This window comes from Malania oleifera, chromosome 8, assembly GCF_029873635.1.
Source record: "Malania oleifera isolate guangnan ecotype guangnan chromosome 8, ASM2987363v1, whole genome shotgun sequence".
NCBI classification, from domain to species: Eukaryota; Viridiplantae; Streptophyta; class Magnoliopsida; order Santalales; family Ximeniaceae; genus Malania; species Malania oleifera.
Genome location: NC_080424.1, coordinates 20,911,538 through 20,931,670, shown reverse-complemented (window position 1 = coordinate 20,931,670; position 20,133 = coordinate 20,911,538). Strand labels below are relative to the sequence as shown.

General features: G+C 37.5%; 1 protein-coding gene across 9 annotated transcripts in view; it reads right to left on the bottom strand.

Moving 5' to 3' along the window:
- LOC131161518 (protein WHAT'S THIS FACTOR 9, mitochondrial) overlaps positions 1-18,657 on the bottom strand; it is a 41,379-nt gene extending 22,722 nt beyond the window's left edge. For 5 of the 9 annotated variants that reach the window (XR_009138507.1, XR_009138504.1, XR_009138509.1 and 2 more), the window contains exons 1-2: positions 16,872-18,657; positions 145-487 (exon numbers count right to left, since the gene is read on the bottom strand). Coding sequence is in view for 2 of the 9 variants with exons in the window: in XM_058117336.1 (XP_057973319.1) it covers positions 16,921-18,636 (1,716 nt within the window). In the remaining 7 variants the exon portion in view is untranslated. Of the gene's footprint in view, positions 1-34; positions 488-16,871 lie in introns of those variants that run through there. The other 4 variants (XR_009138506.1, XR_009138510.1, XM_058117335.1 and 1 more) reach the window with 3 other exon arrangements.
- Positions 18,658-20,133: the final 1,476 nt, after the last annotated feature.

The following is a 20,133-nucleotide window of genomic DNA, read 5'->3' as shown; positions in this document are numbered from 1 at the left end:
TGCAAAGCTAGTACCAAAACCAAGACAAGTAGAATGAATACTAATCCAAGAGAATTGAACTCAAATGGATAAAAAGGAAGGAGTTCCATTGTCAACAGGAAGTAGAACCCAAAAGCAGAAAATTCATCCAAAAACCCCACTTACAATTGATTAATTTAAAACTGCTTCTTACATGCCACCTGAGACTTGAGGAGTAGACCACAGGTCCACAGGAACCATTAGCTTGTCTCTTCAGATTTTGAAGAAGAGATAAATATAGCAAATCATTTCAAATTCTTAGCCACAAACGCATTGCTTTTCCATGGAGGAGACCAGCACATTCTCAGTAAGAAAACCCAAAGGCAACTTAATTTCATGTTTTCAGGAGGTTTGGGCAGCCACAATTATCAACATAAAAGCAGTTATCATAAAACACCCTCCATTAACCCCAATACCATCAGTGAACAGTAAGGATTGGTTTTCGCACTAGTGGCAGTGTAGCACTAACCTGCAGAATCAGCCAACTAGTAAATCAACTCGCAAATAAAATCGGAGCACCAAAATTACTAACTTTGTTTTAATATATGATGAGAAACACATGCACTTACAGGAATAACCACATAAAAATCAGCAGTCCAATGTCTTGTCTTCATGTAAGCGTAAACAAAATCCCCACAACACACATAAAAAGGAAAGATAAAAAAATCTGCTAATCCTCTAGTCCCAGAGATAAAGCTTTGATGTCACCTACAAGTCTAGATATTATCACCTCAATGCAGGCAGGCTGAATCTCAAAAACCATGTTTTCCAAACATTACAAGTGCAGGCAGCAAGCATGAGTTTACATAAATCCAACAAAGGGCCACCTCCTAATTTCCTCATCCCAATGAAAAAGAGGCACAAGAAGGGAAAAAAATCTGATTTAGCTTTTCATGCACCAGTCCAGAAAAACAATGCTTAAAAACAAGTGAATTCTTGCTTCAGGATCATTATCGCAAAATATGCATATGAGATATTGAATACCAGGTAACAAAAGCATATCTGAGGATACAGCTTCTGAAACAGAGTCTTCAGGGAAAGCATTAGGAACAAAATCAAGGGCATCCTTTATCGCAGAGGTATTATTAAAAGGTCTCCTAGGCTAAAACCATCTCCCCTCCCTAATAATACTGCCAACTTTTGCTTCTAATGGAAGAGAGAACTCTGCAAATATTAATACCATATTAGAAAGAGGACCAGCCAGAAGCCAATTATCACAGAAAAGGAAGGAATTAGATCCATTTCCAAATATTTTTTAAAGTATGCTGGGCCTTAATTCTAGCTCCCGGCACCCTGTTCCATGTATTGGTTTCACTGGGGGAGGTTTGAATGCCCACATACTTCAATTCTTAAGCTTGCAGGCTTTGACCAATATAATGCACAAGAAAGGAAAAGAAATAATATCATTCAGAGAAGCTTAACTGCATAGGCCTCTCTCAAATCATTTAGGCCTTCTAACACCCAAACCTCCAGTGAGAGGCCTACAAATTTATTTATTTTTTTATAGAAAAATCAATTCATTAGATAGAATAAGAATGTACAATCAGGAGAACAGACATCTCCTTAACAAAGTCTGGGAAACCCAAGGGAAAAACAAAATAAGAAAACCGAAGTGTTAAAAACAGCCAAGGAAATCAACACATGCTAAGAAGTCAACAGAGGATGCCAATCCCATTGAGTATTAGAGAAGCATATCCCCTCAAAATTACCATTACCCACACACCACAGAGAAGCAAGAAAATGAATCTTCCCACACCAACAAAAATGCTAACTTATCCCATGCCAACAAATACCGTTCCAACTCACATTACAGCTAACTTTGCTCACAGTCCTTCCACACAATATGTAAGCTTTTGCTCAAGCCAATTTACACTAAAGAGGGAAGCATAATGGCAGAACCTCAGTATTTATGGACACCTAGCAAAATAGATTGGATAAGGTGTAGTCTACTGGCTAAACAAAGGTACTAGCCAGCTAAATTGCCTATCCTTCCAGAAATTTTACCAACTAAAGAGACGCGGTCCTCTTTACTAATTCTTTTTAAACCAATGGCAGACCAAGGTATTTAACAGGAAGCCTCCCTTCAGTCATTCCCATAATATTGAGAACTTAGTCTTTAACCTTTCAGAAGCACCAGATAGAAGAATGGAGGAATTCCTAGAATTTCCTTGAAGACCAAACAGCAAATAAAATAGATCCAGGGAATATTCTATACTCGCAGAACCACCATCTCCATGAGAGAAAATGAGCAAGTCATAGCAAAGTAAAGGTTTGTCAACCAATTTTCTTACAATTCCTGAAGTACTTAAATCCCCTTTAGAAGCAGTCATACCAAAAATTCTTGTTAGAACCTACATAGTAATAACAAAAATGTAAGGAGATCATGGATCCCCTCATCTTACACCTTGATTGCCTTCCCAAAAAAAAAAAACAACCCTCAAGACTCAAGAGTACCATTCAAGGCAAGAGAAAAAGAGGGAGTAGAGACGCACTTCTATTCCAAGAGCAAAAAGAAGAGAGAGTATCAATGGCCTCAAGCACCTTGAGAAGAAAGTACCAACTAACAGAATCAAATGCCTTTTTCAGATAATTTTTCAGAGTGATTCTGAGAGCACCTTGATTAAGATGATAAGAGGAGAAGATCCTGTGCAGGCAGAAGATTGCATTGAAATGATCTTCCTTTCATAAAAGCTCTCTTGTTAGGACTGATAAAAGAACTCAAACATCCTTAAGTCTGTTCGCAATAACTTTAGTCATACATTAGCAGAAAATATTACAACATGCCACTTGGTCTGAATTCAGTAGGGAGAATTGGATTAGGGCATTTAGGAATCAAATCAAGCACTGTGGCATTAACTTATTTTAGAAGTTTTAAGTTTTAAGAAGAAAGAAAAAATAGCTTCAACGAAATCCTTTTCAATAATACCCCAAAATGATTTGAAAAGTCTTGCATTTAAACCATCAGGGCCAGTAGCCTTGTTATCTGTGAGAGAAAAGATCACCTTTCTAATCTCCTCTTTTCTGAACAGGCTTAATTAAAGAATACTACTGCTCTTCAGGCCAGCAGAAATATAAAAGATTTTCAGGTAATGAAGATCACAGAAGGCACCGTCCTTATTTTTAAAGCCCAGCAAATTAGTGTAAAAGTTAACCAATTCCTTCTTAATGTCTTCATGAGAAATAGCCTTACTCCCATCAGATTTAATCAAAAGATTTGAGAATTGGATCTTCTTGATTTCACAGCATCAGAAGAAAGAAAAATTATCATTTCTTAAGCAAAATTTCATCATCTTGAAGAAGACAATAATAAGAATTTTGAAGTTCAGTTGCTTTCTTGAGGATAAAGGGATTAGGGATCATAAGTAGAGAGCATTAAGGATTGCCGATGGTCTATTTCCATTTTGCTGTTTTTGAATCTTAGAAGACAAGTTAGGATAATGAAGCTTGTGGTATAGTCTGAGATAACCTTTTAGAGCCTTCAACTTCTGGTACAATCTGAGTACAGGGGTCCCAATTGGATTACAAGAGGACCAAGCTCTTTTCACAACCTCCTGAAAATCACGATGAAAGGACTGGCTGTTCAGGAATTTGAAAAGGAAATTGTTACCCTTTTTAGTAGAATCCTTAACAGAGACAGCCTAGCCTAGGAGAGTGATCAGAGATACCAGGAGTAAGAAATTCGGCCAAAATATCAGGAAACACACTAAAAACATCTAGGGAAAGCTATACCCCTGTCAAGTTCCCTTTTATTTGTCCAAGTGAAAGCAGGGCCAGTGTAAGATATATCCTGCAGATCAATAACAGTCAAACAGGCCCTAAAGTCCTCTATAGCTGAGATACAGACTGCTGAGAGGATATTTAACCACTTAGTAAAGTTGCTTATAATGTAAAATCACCCTCCAGAGGCAATAACCCAAGTCAATTGAATAATTCCCAAGATACTTGCAAGCTCTCATTTGCAGAATTGGAGGCATAAACACAGGTAATCCAAAAAACAAAGGAAGCTAGCCAAACTGACTTCCACGCATAAACTGGGGTTGGTGATGCAGAGCAACAATACTCATAGAATTAGGGTTATATCCAACAAGATTCTTCCATGAGATTGACCATAACCACAATCATGCAGAAAAAGCCATCTATTATTGATAGCAATTGCGACTAACAAATTAATAGGAGCCAGTCACGTCTAACTTTCTCATTTTGATTAAATTTGATATTTGCTTCTGATTGAGGGAATCATTTAGACCCCTTATGCTCCAGTGACCCATGTTCACTGACATGGGAGACTTTCAGGATGATTACCTCCAGGTTTGCCTGGGATTTCGCAACTTTCCCTTTCTTTTTAACTCTCCCCAGCAGATTCACTCTTTTACCATCAGCAATAGGATTAGCATCCACCTTCAGTTCACATGTTTTTAGACCGATGTGGGAACTACTTTATTGTGCACACTAATATCAGAACTTGTCCCGTGACTCGTAGGAATCAAGAATATCCTTGGGTTTAGGGTTTTGCGCATGTTTGACACCTCCCACCAATCTATTATCAATCTGAGGTTCAGAAGCAGGACAATCAATAGTAAGATCAGGATCAACCATCTCCTTTGCAGCCAGAAGAAGACTCTCCAAGAAATGAAGATTTCTCTTGAAAAACTAGAAGATCAGACTGAAAGCAATTCTTAGAATTAGAAGAAGTCTTACAGATGGTATGTCTGAATTTGCAGGTTCAGGAATTTCTACTTCAACCTCCAATTTATCTTCAAGAGCATCAAGAATATTTCGAAGAGCCAAAAAAAAATTGGGACTGTCAGTAATAGAAAGTTTAGTCTTCATTCTTTTGCTTCACTCTTTCCTAGAATAACAATATTGTTGACTCTATGAGTCCAATCCTATTTTAATAATGACAAATCACTTGGTATTTGATCTGTGCATTAAGATTGTGAACAGGAACAATATTTAGCATGCACGGAAGGATAGAAAGTCTTAGAAAGACATGAAGACTAAAGTATATCCATCTTGGCAAAATCCATGGAACTAAAAGAGTTGAAGAATGAAGATGCAAGTGGCAAGTTCAAGATCGTCATGGGAATGGGTACTTAGAACTGAATGTATTTACATATATCATATGATTTAATTTGAAACTCAAAATATACCCTAGACTAACCTTAGGACTCATGCATCTCATAAACATCTTTAGGGGATATTTATAAACTTAGAGATTTTTTAAAATCCCGGAAAATATTTTATAAAAGAGCAAAGAAAGGGAGCAAAAATAGATTTTTGAAACTAAAAAGAAAAATTCAAAAAATGTTCTGTTTAGAAGACTGAACTCCCTAATCAAAAGACTGAAGTGTCAACTTCAGAAGACCGAAGTTAAGCTCAATTGTCTGAAAAAAATTTTCAGAAGACTGAAGATTAAGTTCAGTCGTCTGAAGAATTATTGGAGAAACATAGAAACAAGCAGAAGCACACCAGAAGACTGAACCCTGACTTCAGTCATCTAAACCCGCAACTTCAGAAGTCTAAACCCAAACTTCAGACGTCTGACCTTGTGTCCAGGTTAATTTTTCGAAGCTCTAAGGAACTTCAATCATCTAAGCTCTAATCCTCAGTCGTCTGAACTTACAGGAAGATTAAAAATTTAATTTTTAATGAGAGAACACGCGAGTTATTTTCACAATCAAGTTAATCCAAACGTTAGAAATCATCCTAAGGGCAAGGTTACCTATATAATCAACATCTAAACCCTAGTGCTCCCAAGAGAACGAACCTTTGGCATACAATTGAGGATATTGTACATTTAGCACAACTTAGGAGAACTTTGAACACACTGCTGAAGTTTTTGCTTAGGATTTCAATGTTTATACGTCAAATCTGAGCTAAGGCTATCTTGATCTTCAAAAGGCAATCTAGCAATCATTGTGCTTTTATTTTGGTATTGAGATTTGGTAAATCGATTTGCTTGTTAATATTCACTCTTATAGAGCTTTTCATCTAAATCGATTTGCTTGTTAATATTTATTCTCAAAGAGTTTTTCATCTCAAAATTCATTATTGAATACTAGTTGAGAGATTGATCTTAAGTGTGCTTATAGTAAATTGTTTTGACAAGATCACTACTTAAGAAAAGTTTTCACCATGGGTTAAACGGTTTTGATTCAAGTGTGTATTCAGTTAAAGAGTCGATATTTTCGATATTACAAAACCACTTGATTAAATATCCATAGAGTTACAACTATATATATTATTGAAAGATATTTTCTGAAAACTATTATATTAGGTTTTGATCTTTGGAAATCATATCGTATGAGTATATATATATATATATATATATATATATTTGCATAGTACAAAGAACATATTGTGTTTGGATACTTGGAAGAAAACTTATTGATTTAAATCTTTATAATATTCAAGACAAATTTTTTAATAAGATCACATTCGGTATTCGTGCATCTAGTAAGTTGAACTAGAACCTTAATTTCTCCAAAGCTTCTACTTATATCATTACTTGGGAGATTTGATAAAAGGGAATTTGTGTTGAAGCATATCATTTATATAACGATTATATCATTACATACATACTGAGTTTCAAGTTTCATCATATGGATATGTGTTAGGTTTTCAATTGTACTCACTAGCTTTGTTAGAAGCAAATCTTGAGTTGTTTTGCAGATTTGAAATTCTATATTGTAATCACGGTTCGGGTTGTGAAACGGGTGAGGAAGAAGTTGTGCCTCTTGTAAGCAGCGGACGTAAGGGAAGCTCCGTCCCGATTAAAGGAGCAGGGATTTAGTGGAATCCTTGAGTGGATTACTCAAGGCAAGGACGTAGGCCAGGTTGGCTAAACCTCGTAAAAATTGGGTTTGCCTTCTCTCTTCCTTTACTCCTCTTATTTTCCGCAACGTATTTCATTATGTATCTTGCATGTGTATGTTGAATAACCCCACTCGCACTTGACAATTAATTGGGTAAAAAGAATTCATTGATATAATAATTTAAATCAGTCTTAAACCCCTGCAATTAATTTGTTAAATATAAAAATAGGAATTAAGTGGTAAATAAAATTAAAGGTTTTTAAAAATACCCAATTCACCCCCCCTCTCTTGGGATTAGACCTAAATTAACAAATATTTTTCTTGGGGCTAAAGTTTAAGCGCTTGGAACACTTTAAAGGTCTGCCAATCTCCAAATCAAGCACAGTATAGTCTCCTTCAATAGTCAGTAGTTCAATTTATTCAGGCAAATCAACCTTCACATCCATCTCATCAATACAGACTCTAGAACAAGACAGGTTTCTTGTTTTTTTTTGTAAAAGAATCCAAATACAAAGGCCTATAGACAGAGCTTACTACATGACTCAAACCAGGATAAGTCCAATATACAGATGGAATTCAATGGACTTTGACCCACACGGGAATGTTACATTATTGTGGTTTCTGTATTTCAACCACAAGAGACCAAGGGGGGGGGGGGGGCGGGGGATAGTTGTATTGCCAATGAACCATGTCATTCTCCATGATCCAAACCTAGGGGTGAGCAAAATGTGGTGAAAACCAAATTAAGCGAACCATTTCGGTCGGTTCAGTTTGGTTTGGTTTTATTTTTGGGCAAAAATCAGTTTTTAGTTTTCGGCTCGGTTTGGGGTAATTTTAATTTTGGTTAATCAAATTATATAATAATAATTAAAAAATTATATATAAATAATATATAATCTATAAAGACTATAATTGAGTGGGGGAACCACAATTGAGACTTCGTCCTCATCCTAGCTGTGCCCAATTCGCCCTTGCCGTCATGCTCGCCATGGCCATCGCCCTCACCCTCGCCCTCACCTCGCCGTGACCATCGCCTCACAGGTTATTACTAAGGCTCTGCCATATACTAACTGTGCTTTTCCCAAATCTGGTTTGGTTAAATTCGATTAACCGAATTAACCAAAAATTTGGTTCGAGGAGGTAATGATCGGTTAACAATGATAATTCAGTCGATTCGGTTATATAAAATTCTTAAACAAAAAAATTCGGCTAATTCGGTTAATTAACCAAATTGGCCGAACCGGGCGAATGCTCACCTCTAATCCAGACCTTATTCTCATTCTTAGGGAACAGAAAAATATACCCACCATTAGACAAGGTAGAAATTTCCAACATCCCTACTTTCCTCCAAATCTTTTCAACAACAGATTTTTAACATAAGAGAATGGGGAAGCCTTGCCTAAGAATTGGCCAATCAGTGCTTCCTTCCCTTTATCCTTACCCAATTGGGACGGACAAACCAAAATCCTCCCATCCTGGCAAACTGGCTCAAAACAATTCAGTTGGCATTCTGCCTCATTAGATTTAAACAGATTCCTCCATGAGGATAAAGGATTATTGTTCGGATCCTTTTGATCTTCCATGCTAGTACTGAAATTCTCGGGAAAGATGTCGTCTAGCTTCAAAGCAGTAAATTTTTCAAACTTCAGTGGTGATTCTCTCAAAAGCGGATCCATAATTCAACCTGAGAAAAAGGAGTGAACAGTACTACTTCAGAAGATCAAGAAATCATTCTGAGAATCGATCAGGAGTAAGAACTCAATGAAGAGTAGCGTGGATTAGCAGATGAAAGCCTATCCTGCACTGAGAAGAAATTTAATTTCCCTCCCAATACTCCCATTTTCTTAAAATTGAATCCCCAAAACTTTATAGCTCATATAAACAGAAAAAATAGGTGATGCGTACTTTTGCCAGTGCAATCAGAACATCATTCTTTAATGTATTTGTAGGAAATTTGAATTTTGGGTGATTGCTTTACTAATTATCGTGACCTTTGGACATTGCTGCGGCCTAAAAGTCAACATTTACGGTCGCCTTTCAAAATACAATGAAAAGATAAAAGAATGAAAAAGGAAAAAAGTTGACCACTAAAACTGACCAAAACTCTCTCTCTCTTACACGCTCACAGGCAAGCATGCCACATGCACACATGTCACGTGTACACAAGGCAGCTAATACATTTCCCTTATAAGGCCACAATGTATTACCTGAGGTTGGGACACAAATCTGGACACTACCATTGAAAGAAGTCTTCAATTCAATCAAAAAATATATGACCCAATCTCACTCTCTTTATCTATGTTACTTCTACCACTGATATCAATATTCAGCCCCTGAAATTCCAAACTTGTAAACTTAGAGAAGCATAATTACTTACTGCCTGTAATTATCAAAAAGCTTTTCAACTATTTTAATCCAAACCCAGTTGCTCTGATCAATTGGGCGATTTGGGCTATGGACTTTTGAATTCCTAAATATGCTTCTTCTGAGTAATATTCTGTAGTCCCACTAACCAGCATCTTGCTCTTAATCATCATTTCTGCCACTGTTAATGAGATATCTTACTACATTCCACATAACTCTCAGGAGACAATTAAGAAAAACCCTGAAAGCACATCTTCAGTTTGGCCATCAGATCCAACCTTACACATATCTAATAATTTCCGGTCACTAAAAATCAATATTTTAATTATTAAAAAAAAAGGAGATGATCAGAGGAATCTCAATCCAACAAAACATTCACCATCACTCCAGCTTGATTATGATAGTCGATCTTACTGATTTTCACTTTGACAATTGAGCATGCACCAGCTCCCAGCAATAAGATAATCCAGAGTCATGGTGTTATTTATGGTATTAAACTGTAATCACACCAAAATTTTAGCTAAAAATGTGGATCTCAGGATGGATAAAACACAAACACTATTCAATTTCCTCTTTGCAAAATTTTGGCTAAAATTTCTAGAATTTCAAACATTTCAACCAAAAAATGAAGAAATTTTGCATATATCGACATAAATTTTGAATTTTTAAATTAAAAACTAAAAATAAATAAAAGGAATAAAAAATTGAGCTTTTCATTCTGGTTCTAAATTACTCAGAATCCTCTATTTTAATATTTCTCAAATTTTCATTCATAATTTCCATGATTTACAATAAGTTTCTGCTGTTTCTTCAAAATGAAAATGAAATTTATATGGTTTTATCCAAATCAAAATATTCTTAAATTGAGACCCCAAATTTTCCATTGAGATTGAAATTTTAGTCCTTGATGATATCTAATATCTAAAGCTTCAACCAGAGAGAGAAGTGAGCCACACACACACAGGAAAGGACAAATGATAGGACATAAAACCAGATAATTTTATCTCGGTTTTTGCATGACTGAATGACCCACACAATCCAAAAACTGCATAATTGGATTGAAAAGTCACCTTATCCCATGCATGTCAATCGAATTTGGATGCCATCTAATCATAGATGGGTTGTGATCAAGGCAGTTAAAACCTTTTTTAAATATTTTTTTAAACTGTTCCTGGTATTTTTATGGGATGGAGCACAATTTTTATTGGTAGATACAGGCTTATGATGTAAGGCTAAAAGAAACTTTTGATGATTAATTGAGTCTTATGTCTTACCTCTCTAACAGCAGTCTCATTCTCCCTTTTTTCATGTATTCTTCCTCCTCCTTTTTTTTCCTCCTCCTTTCTTCTTCTTCCTTCCCCTTCTTTCCTTCTCTTCCAATTTCTCTTTCTATTTTTATTATATGACTTCTGCCTCTGATCTTCTATTCTATCCAGTCGTTTCTCCCTTCTTCTTTCCTCTTCTTCTCTTCTACTCTCGGCTTCTCCCCTTCAATTCTCTCTCTGTTTGTCTCTTGCTGTCCTGCAACAATTGTTATCAGATGAAACCCTGATTCTCTACCTTGCTTAATGTTCTGCATTCTTTTGTTCCTTCAAATGGAGTGATAATAGAGTTTGGAAGGGGACTTAGGGTCTCTTTTCTATTAAATCATTTTTCCCTCACCTCTTCAAAACTCCTTCCCTTAACCTTTTTTACTTGGAGCCACATCATTTGGAAGGCTAAGGCTCCTTCTAAGCTTCGGACATTCACTTGGATTATGTCTCTCAATAAGCTTAATAAGCATGACCTATTACAGGGCAGAAGACGGTAAAACCAGATAAGGAAGAGCTTTATGGAGATGCGCAGTTTTCACTACCTTGGGACCCTTTGAATTCAGAATTAGAGAACCTTCAAGGATTACACAACTTCCTCTCGTTTTTTATAGGATCGAGTTGTGTTTCTAGCCTCTTTTTGAGCTCAAACTGGATGTTCTGGGAGATGTCGCTGCCCGGCTTACGAAGGGATTGGAGGGGAGCTCTTCTGTAATTGTAGGGCATCTTGTTCTCCTCTCATTGTACTTTTTTTTGTGTCAGAAGGATTGAACTTGAAGAGACTTCTACCATCCTCTAAACACCTTATTTATCAATTCAGGATCAACTATCAGGTTCAAAACCAAAGATTAGGAACGAATATTTTTTTCTTATCAAAATAAATAAATAATTAAATAAATAGAGGAGGAAGAATGAAAAGCAAAGAGCAAAACTCTCAAAGGGTCCTCAATTCTTGCATACTATCTAGGAGGTAAACTTTCCGAACCTTGAATTCATTGTTTTGAATTGATTTAGTAGAAATGCTAGAATGAATTCATGTGATTAGGAACATTCTTAGGATTCTTGGTTGATTATGTCCTTCAATGCTTTTGCTACTACATGGACCATGTGTACCGTGGGTGAATTATTATGCAAGGCATGTCTAGGGGGCATGATTAGAGAAGCATCATTATTATTGTACGGATGCATTGTGTGCTCAAACCATAAGTTGAATGTGTGAATCTTATGTGCATGTGCATGATTCAAGTTTTGCAGTTTTGGCCCCACTCATAGTCATAGGGAATCAGAAAAACTGTGGATTTGATTCCCCATTTTGATAGCTTGGGCGTTCATCCCAACTCCAAATTCGCAGACAAAGAGACTTTCATGTGTTTCTCAACATGACCTTCTTGTTATTAGTACGTGATTTCGTATTTGATTATTTTAATCCATGCTTGATGTTAATTAGCATGTATGATTGATTTCAAGAGTGGATGTTCATCTGAATGTCTATCTCTTTATTGTAGGGCTTATTTTCGCCATCTGATTCTTTTATGCACAATATGGGGGATTCAAACTTAGTTGAAGGATAAAAAAATAACAAAGTTACCACCCAAAAAATAAAAAAACTGAGATAAGTCAGAGTGCTTAGCAGGTCTATCCCAAATTTCATTAACCTTCACTATTTGTAACTTAATTCCCACGCCCTAGCGTTCCTTCTAGGATGCCTTTCTAAACGTCCAAATATTTCTCAAAGCCACTGGAAAAGAGGAAGATGTCATTACTAGAGTTTTTTTTTTTGTTTTTTTGATAAACAAATAATTTTATATAAGGGAGAAGAATATATAAAATAAGAAAGAAGAAGGGAAAAGATAAAATAAAGAAAGAACAAGGAGAATAAGAAATCCTCCCTTCACATCAATAGTAACTAGTTGCAAAGAAACACAGCATAAACTGAAAACCAACTCAATAAAGCAGAGCCAACACCTTTGAAAATTCTAGCATTCCTCTCCAGCTAGACGCACCCAATAATAGCCAAAAGAGTGCATCACCAGAAGACTTTCCTATCCTTTCCTTTGCCAAAACTACTAAAAGCCACAGTGCAAAAATCTTTCAAAGTGGAGGGACAATCCCATTTTTAACCAAATATACCAAATAATTTATTCCAAAGAGCCGAGGTGAAAGGGCAGCGGAGAAACAGGTGTGAGCAAGTCTCTCCACTCCACAAACAAAGGGCACAAACATCAGGTGACAGGGCCTTAACAGGCCTTGCTTATGAAGCAAATCATTGGTGTTGATTCTTTCAAGCATGGTTTTAAAACCCAAACTGGCCGGTCCAACCCAGTTCAACCAGAACCGATGATAAAGCATGTCTGGTCTATGCCCCAAACCCAGATTTAACACAAACCAGTGTTAACCCAGCTGACACAGGCATAACCGAACCGACCCAGCCAGAACCATGATCAGCTGCAGGTCAACCCAGTGCCTCACCAAGAGAAAAAAATAACGTGACAGAGAGGTGAAATATAGGCCCTGCACTTGAACCTGGGACACGCCACACACCACTCTTTCATCTGTGAGCTGCCACCATGCCAACTTCACTTTGTTGAACATATTGCAAGTATTATATATTATAATATATATATATATATATATATATATATACACATACATATATGTTTCAACTTCACTTTGCTGAACATATTGCAAGTATTGCATATTATAATATATATATATATATATATATATATTTTCCACACCAAATTAAACAAATGGTTAATTGAATCAAATCATTTTCTAAAATTTGTTCCAAGAATTTTTGTTTTAATTCTTCATAATAACAATAATTATAAGAAAAATGCTAGTATTTTTACCTAAAACATATTTAGTAATTTATTTCACTGGTCTGACCCACCAGTTCAACCGATCCGACCAACCTAATACCTTTTTCAACACCCAGTCCAGTTCTTTTGTTTATAACAAACGAATACTTCATTAATAGGAAGAGAATTTACACAAGGGAGAATGAGTCATCTCCCAAAAAAGGCCTGGATCAATACCAAAATAAAAACAATTAATAAACACCAAAAAATAAAAGATCAACATGCCAAAATGCTCCTCCAATCTCTATTTAACTCATGGAAACTAATTCCTCTGAAAAAACCCAAACCAGTGCACCACAGCGAGGCCAAATACTGAATTTTTCCCAAACCAGCACCCAATTTAATTTCTTCCCATTGAATATCCTTGCATTGCGCTCCAATCATAACCCCCATAAAACCGCAAGTATTCCACACTGCTGTAGGACTGCCTTATCCTTTCTCCTACCAAAGCCTGTGAAAGGAATAGCTAACAATCCACCAACTGAAGAAGGGCAAACCCAGATCTCTCCAGAAATACCAAAAAGCATATTCCAAATCCTCCATAAATTCACAGAGCAAAAGAAGATGAGAAGCCATCTCAGAATTTTTGTAACGGAGCACAAATACATCGAGGGACAGAGAGAGCCTTCCACGGTCCCCTAATTTGCAGCAAGCTATCAGTATTAACTTTATTGAGCACAACCAACCGAGCAAAAGCCTTAATTTTCGGAGAAGCCTTAGCCTTCCAGATGAAACAACAGAGTGGGAAAGAAGAATTGGAGTGAGTCAAGAATTCAAATAAAAGATTTACAAGAAAACACTCCTGACTGATCCAAGGACCAAGACCAAACATCCCTCCCTGAAGAAAGATTACTCTCATTCAATAGAGATAATAAAGAAGACAACTCCACCAACTCCCTATCATTAAGAGGTCTCCTAAAATGGAGATTCCAGGAAACCAATCTGTAGGGAAAAAATAAAGCTTTCAAGTGTTGCAGTCCAAATAAAAGCTTTTATTTTTGGGGAAAAAATGTTAAATCTGTAGGAGGGAATACTTGAAACCAAATCCTCAACCAAGCAGAAAGAACTACCAACCATTACAGCCAGGGCCAGATCTATATTCATTTGGGTGTGGACAATAGCCCCCACTCAACTCACAAAAAATCATTAATAATATATATGTATAGGCTTAGAGCAGCAAGGTTTTCGGGAATTGTACATACTCAATATAGGGTCTAAGTCCAAATAAACAAGATTTGGACAGCTAATTCAATTTTTATTGAGCTTTTGTTTATTTGGAGCTAATTCAAATAAACAAGATTAGATTCCTAGATTCTGATCAATATCTTAAAACTTCATAAATATTTCATGACATTGAGTTATTTTATTATGAGTCCTTCGGAGGTGAAGCCTAAACTGTTAATTTTTTCATATTGAATCTTAAATTATTGGATATATGATTGCTTAGTCACTTATATTAAGAGAGAGATTTTCAATACCATTACTAAGAAGTTTGTTATGGAGCTATTCCTAAATACGAAAACTCACCAAGAGCAATTCTTAGGTATATCTTTTTTCGGAATGAATGTAGTGAAAGATTGACCATTATTTTCTATTAGTACTTCAATGTTATGTCTAAAGTAATAATGTAATAGTTTATGATTATGAATGGTTAATTTTAAAATTTTAAATCTTATAAAATATTAAAAAAAAAAAAATTAAAGAGTTGTCTCACTTATGGTGCACAAATGACCCAACTCCCACTGGTAGCAAGCACTGGTCCGCCACTGAGTCTACAGTTGATCAAGACAAGAGACACCAAACCATGCCCTGAAAATATGAAGCACCTAAAGTGACCTCTGTCCACCTAACTAAACATGGGACCCAGTCCAAAAATGCCACCATTATAATGAACTCCATACCGCCATTTCTAAAGCATTCAACCGTCTCAAAGCCAAGGCCTCCAAACTAGATAGCCGCAATCACCACCAAGCCCCCTACCTAAGCCTCACAGTCATCGAAGTTCTGGACATCACACAAATAAATTTAACGCTCAACTATGTTTCATATAGGATCTCAACAAAACAACAAGAAGCAACAACAAGCAAACGCCATTATGTGGGGTTGCCAGGTTGGTTATATGAATCTTTTTCCACCAATTCACATGATCAAGGGTATTATCCTCAACTAATTTAAGAACTATTAAATCCCTCCTCACAACCTCATTCTAAATTATTTTAGGTCTACCGTTGCCACTCATAGTATCATTGACAATAACTAGTTCACTCATCCTCACCAGTTCACTACTTGGCCTGCGTTTCAAATGTCCAAACCATCTAAGCCGCCTCTCCCTTGTCTTATCTTCTATCAGTACTATTTGTGACAAACGTGCAAGGCCAAAAAGAACCACCTTGCCCAGATCTGCCCCAAATGTCAAAGAGTGAGTACCAGAGGGATCACAGGGTTATTTGGGGTGCAGTGGGGAGACTTTGACTGTGAACTTTGAGGGGGTTTTGGGGCCTAGAAATGTGGTATCCAAAAAAATCTCTTTAATTGGAAAATGGTTTTTGAGGTTCCCCCTATGTTTAACTCCCTACAAAATCAGGTTATTGAAGTAAGTATAGGATTCAACGGAATAGGTGGGATACTAGAGGAAGGGGCAACATCATATCCTTGGAAGTTTGTTTCCCAGGTTGCATGTTTGTCCTTATCTCTTACTCACTTCAAAGTGGGTGTAATGGCAATAGAATTTGGTTATAGGAAAATATTTGGCTAGGAGAGACTTCATTAGAGTTGTAGGTGCCTCTTCTTTTTAGATTATCGGCCCACTTTTCACAGTGCACCAATTACACCAATTACAGCATTTTTATTTTCAAGGGGGGCTCTCTTTCTTCTTTTTTTTTTGGATTACGCACCGAGTTTCCACGTGTCCGTTTTACAGTCCATGTGACTAATCCTGCGCCCCTTGAAGTTGACCCCACAACTACAAAAGGAGGGTAAATTCAGGAGTTCAGGAGCGGAAATGAACCCAGGAGGGTTTGAACACCTGACCTCATGAGAGGCACTCCCGTAGCCCACACTACCCCTAACCTCATTCAGGGGGGCTCTCTTTCTTGAGAGAGCTTTCACCTGTTTTACATAATCCTCTCCTGCTTAAAATTTCTTCCTAATAATAATGTGAGCTTTGTTTTTGCAGTCCTTATCATAATCCCAAAAGCAATATAAGCGCAATCAATCACCATTTTTTAACAAAAAAAGAAGAATGTACATTAGAAGAAAAAGTAATTACATAACAAAAGAGGACAGGGAATCTTCCTCTAACTAAGAAGAGGAAAAAACAAAACAATAATCAATAAGTAAAAACTAAAACTAAAAACAGCAAAGTTCTCCAATCAATCACCATTCAACTCCATAAAAAACCTACAACATTTTTCAGGAAAAAAAAACAAAAATAAATAGTGCATAAGAGATGGTCGTTTCGCAGAATCAGTGAACAGGAAGTCTAGCCCAAGGGCAAAACTTACCCCCATGTTGTATCAGAAAGGAAGAGAACATTTTACAGAGCAAATCATCCTATCTAGCAACGAACACCCTCTGCTTCTGGGAAAAATCTGATCTCTTGGGCAATCTCTTGCTGGAATTATGTGAGTCACACAATTCTATTCTTCTTGAAGCATTGGATGGCGCTTTGTCCTTGGTCTTTCTGTGGTATTTTCCCTGTGACCTTTCTTGTCCATGATGTCCCAAAGGCCCTTCTGCCTTCAAATTTCTCTTCCTTGTTCTTCCTCTATTGATTACAACATTCCTATGACGACCTCTCTTACTCTCATCTTCATCCTTCCCCTCATAGCCATCGTCATCCTCATCATCAATATCATCACAGGCATCCTCCTCTTCAGAACTGGACAACCCATTCAAGGCACCATCCCATTCTTCTTCACTTCCATAGTCCACCTCTTCTCCCTTTCCTTCCTCAGAACCATTAGCAGTTTGTTGTTGTTGAGTTGTACAACTTGGCACAGTGGTACCTTTATGCTCATCCTTCGCTGTATTCATAAGATGCACATAACGATACCTCATAATCATCATTGGATGCTTCTCAATCAACAAATCCCTCTTGTAAGCCTCCCTCAAAATCACAGTATGAGTCCTGTTTTTACTTGAGAGATAAAATATGCCGGGATGGTGAAGCAAGGCCCTTTTAAACCTCGACCGCAGTCCCATATACTCTCCAAGGCATAATATATTCTCCTTATCCGTCTTCTTTGGAATAAGAATATGAAGAAGCTCGTGCAATATGGCCACCGCCCACTTATCTGATTCATCACTCTTGGGCGGAAGATGTAGGGCATTTTCATAAGGAGAAATGTAAGGCAATTTCTGCCACTCATCCACCCACTTCTTCACCTTCTTATCCATTTCAAAACCTCTTGAATACTGCACAGGGAATGCAATGGGCATTCCCTTCTCGTAATCCAACTTTCCATTCATTGCCTTCTTCTCCATAACTGTAACCGCAAGTTCACTACTCCAACAAACCAATTCTAAGACATCAATACCACACCCGGATGATGAATCCTTCGATCTTTTTACTTGAAAATAGTCTGGAAATTGCGGCACTAGGCTTTGTACATAATCATGGGGAAGACCAAGGTCCCATTTGAACAGGTCAACAATATTTAACGGTACCTTATTGATTCGACACATCATCAATAGCTTCAAAAGCCGATCTGCGGCTTGTTGTTGATAAGTTTCACTTTGGTAAATCAATTGTTCTTCGGAATCAAGCTCAAGAACTTGTGGGGTTAGCCGAATACGGGGGTGAACGCCGATGCCGCCAGGGAGAAATTCTTCAAAAACAGAGCGGTACCTTCGGACAAAATCAACAACCCGGATCGGGATTCCCAAATAGTCCTTCTTATCGGCAATGATAGAGAAGGGAAGGGATTTGGACGGCTCTGATTTGATGAGATTCTTAAGGTTGATGACGGGCCTGAGGTTCTTCTCCTTCTCGACGGCATGGTCGAGGCCGCGGTCTCGGACCCATTTGATGGTAGCGTCAACGAAGGCACGGCGGGTTTGGTGCTGGTGCTTCGGTTCCCGGCCAGGGCTGAAGATTGATCGCAGGATGAACTGCATGAAGGATTTGCTCGGACTTTGGAGGTGTTGCCTCCACTTCTGCGTTTGACAACTATGGGCAATGTGAACTAGGGAGTAACTCGATGATGCGGAAAGCAGAGGGTTTTGGTGGGGTTTTGCGCGCTCTAAGCAAATATCCCCAAAATCCATCGTGAGTTTGACCCGACTTCTTATCCTGCAACTAGTAGTACCTACAAACTCCTTTATCGCGAGCTCGCCGACCCAAAAAATTTTAAATATTAAAATAAATAATAATAAATTTAATAAGGAAAATATAATGAATGAAAAAAAAATTTAAAAAGGGTAACAAACAAGCACTCGTCGATGAACTTAATTTTCTCGTCGACAAGCGATCTTTTGAGCCTCGTCGACGAGTATGTGTGTCTCGTCGACGAAGATATATCGAGAGAAATTTTAGATCTTCTGAATCTCATCGGCGAACTCTCGGCTTCATCGACGAATGGTCTTCTTGAGCTCGTCAACGAATCCACATGTCTCGTCAACGAGACCACGTGGCAAGTCAGCTATAAATATGCCAAAGCCGGGTTTCTGCTAGAGAATTTACTTATCTCCATTTTCTCTCTCTAAAATTCGGCCCTTCTACCTTCTCTCTACGATTCCGACCCCATTTCTCCCCGGTTCGACAATCAAAAGTTATCATGATGATCCTGGGGAGATTTTCTACTGCTTAAGCAGAACAAATTTTTAGTTTGGAGTACTTGGGAACCACTCCAAAATCAGGGTAAGTATGGTATTTTTAAGTCCCATTAACAAAATGGAGTATAAAGAGCTTAAGAAATGATAAAATAGCATTTTATTGAAGTTTGTGTTGATAAATTTAGATTTTTGAATTAGAATTCGGGCGAGCGCCGTAGACAACGTATCGGGGTTTCCACTATTATATTCCCAAATTAATCGGTTTAAACTTTAATAAAAATCCTGCTATAATTAATTCCCCTTCCTGGTTTTCCTAGATTATGCCTGTGGAAACCCCGATACGTTGTCTACGGCGCTCACCCGAATTCTAATTCAATTATATATATATATATATATATATAGGTATGATGTGTAACGATCCGAAAAATAATGGTATTTAAATAATAAAAGAAAGGGAAATGGAAATCGGAAACAGAAGGAGGCAGTCAACTTTGTCGACGAGAAGATACTGAGAAAGCATTTTCAAAAGCCTAAAATTCGTCGACAAGGGTTGAAGTTCGTCGACGAATTTTCTACAAGACTCGTCAACGAGGTGATGTGGCTCGTCGACGAATCCCGCAGTATAAATAAGGTTAAACTTGATTTTTAGTTCTTTTTGCTGCGCCGAATCCCTCTATCTCTCCGCATACGGCTTCTCCTCCTTCTCTCTTCAATTTTGGGACAGATTTCAGCCGATTCAACGATTTGAAACCACCACGACGCTCCTGGGAAAGTTTTCTACAAGTCTGCCTGAACGGGTCGTCAATGGGGCTAAGGTGGAAACCATCCCAAATCCAGGGTAAGGCTTTCTACTCAGTATTTGGTTAATTGACAGTTATGGAAAGTGATATACGCGTAGAAATATTGAACTTTAGTTATGGGAAATTCCGTTTTCAAGGTGTTGAACGGGGAACCCCGCGGGTGCGAAACAGATTTTCTTATGAGCTTTTC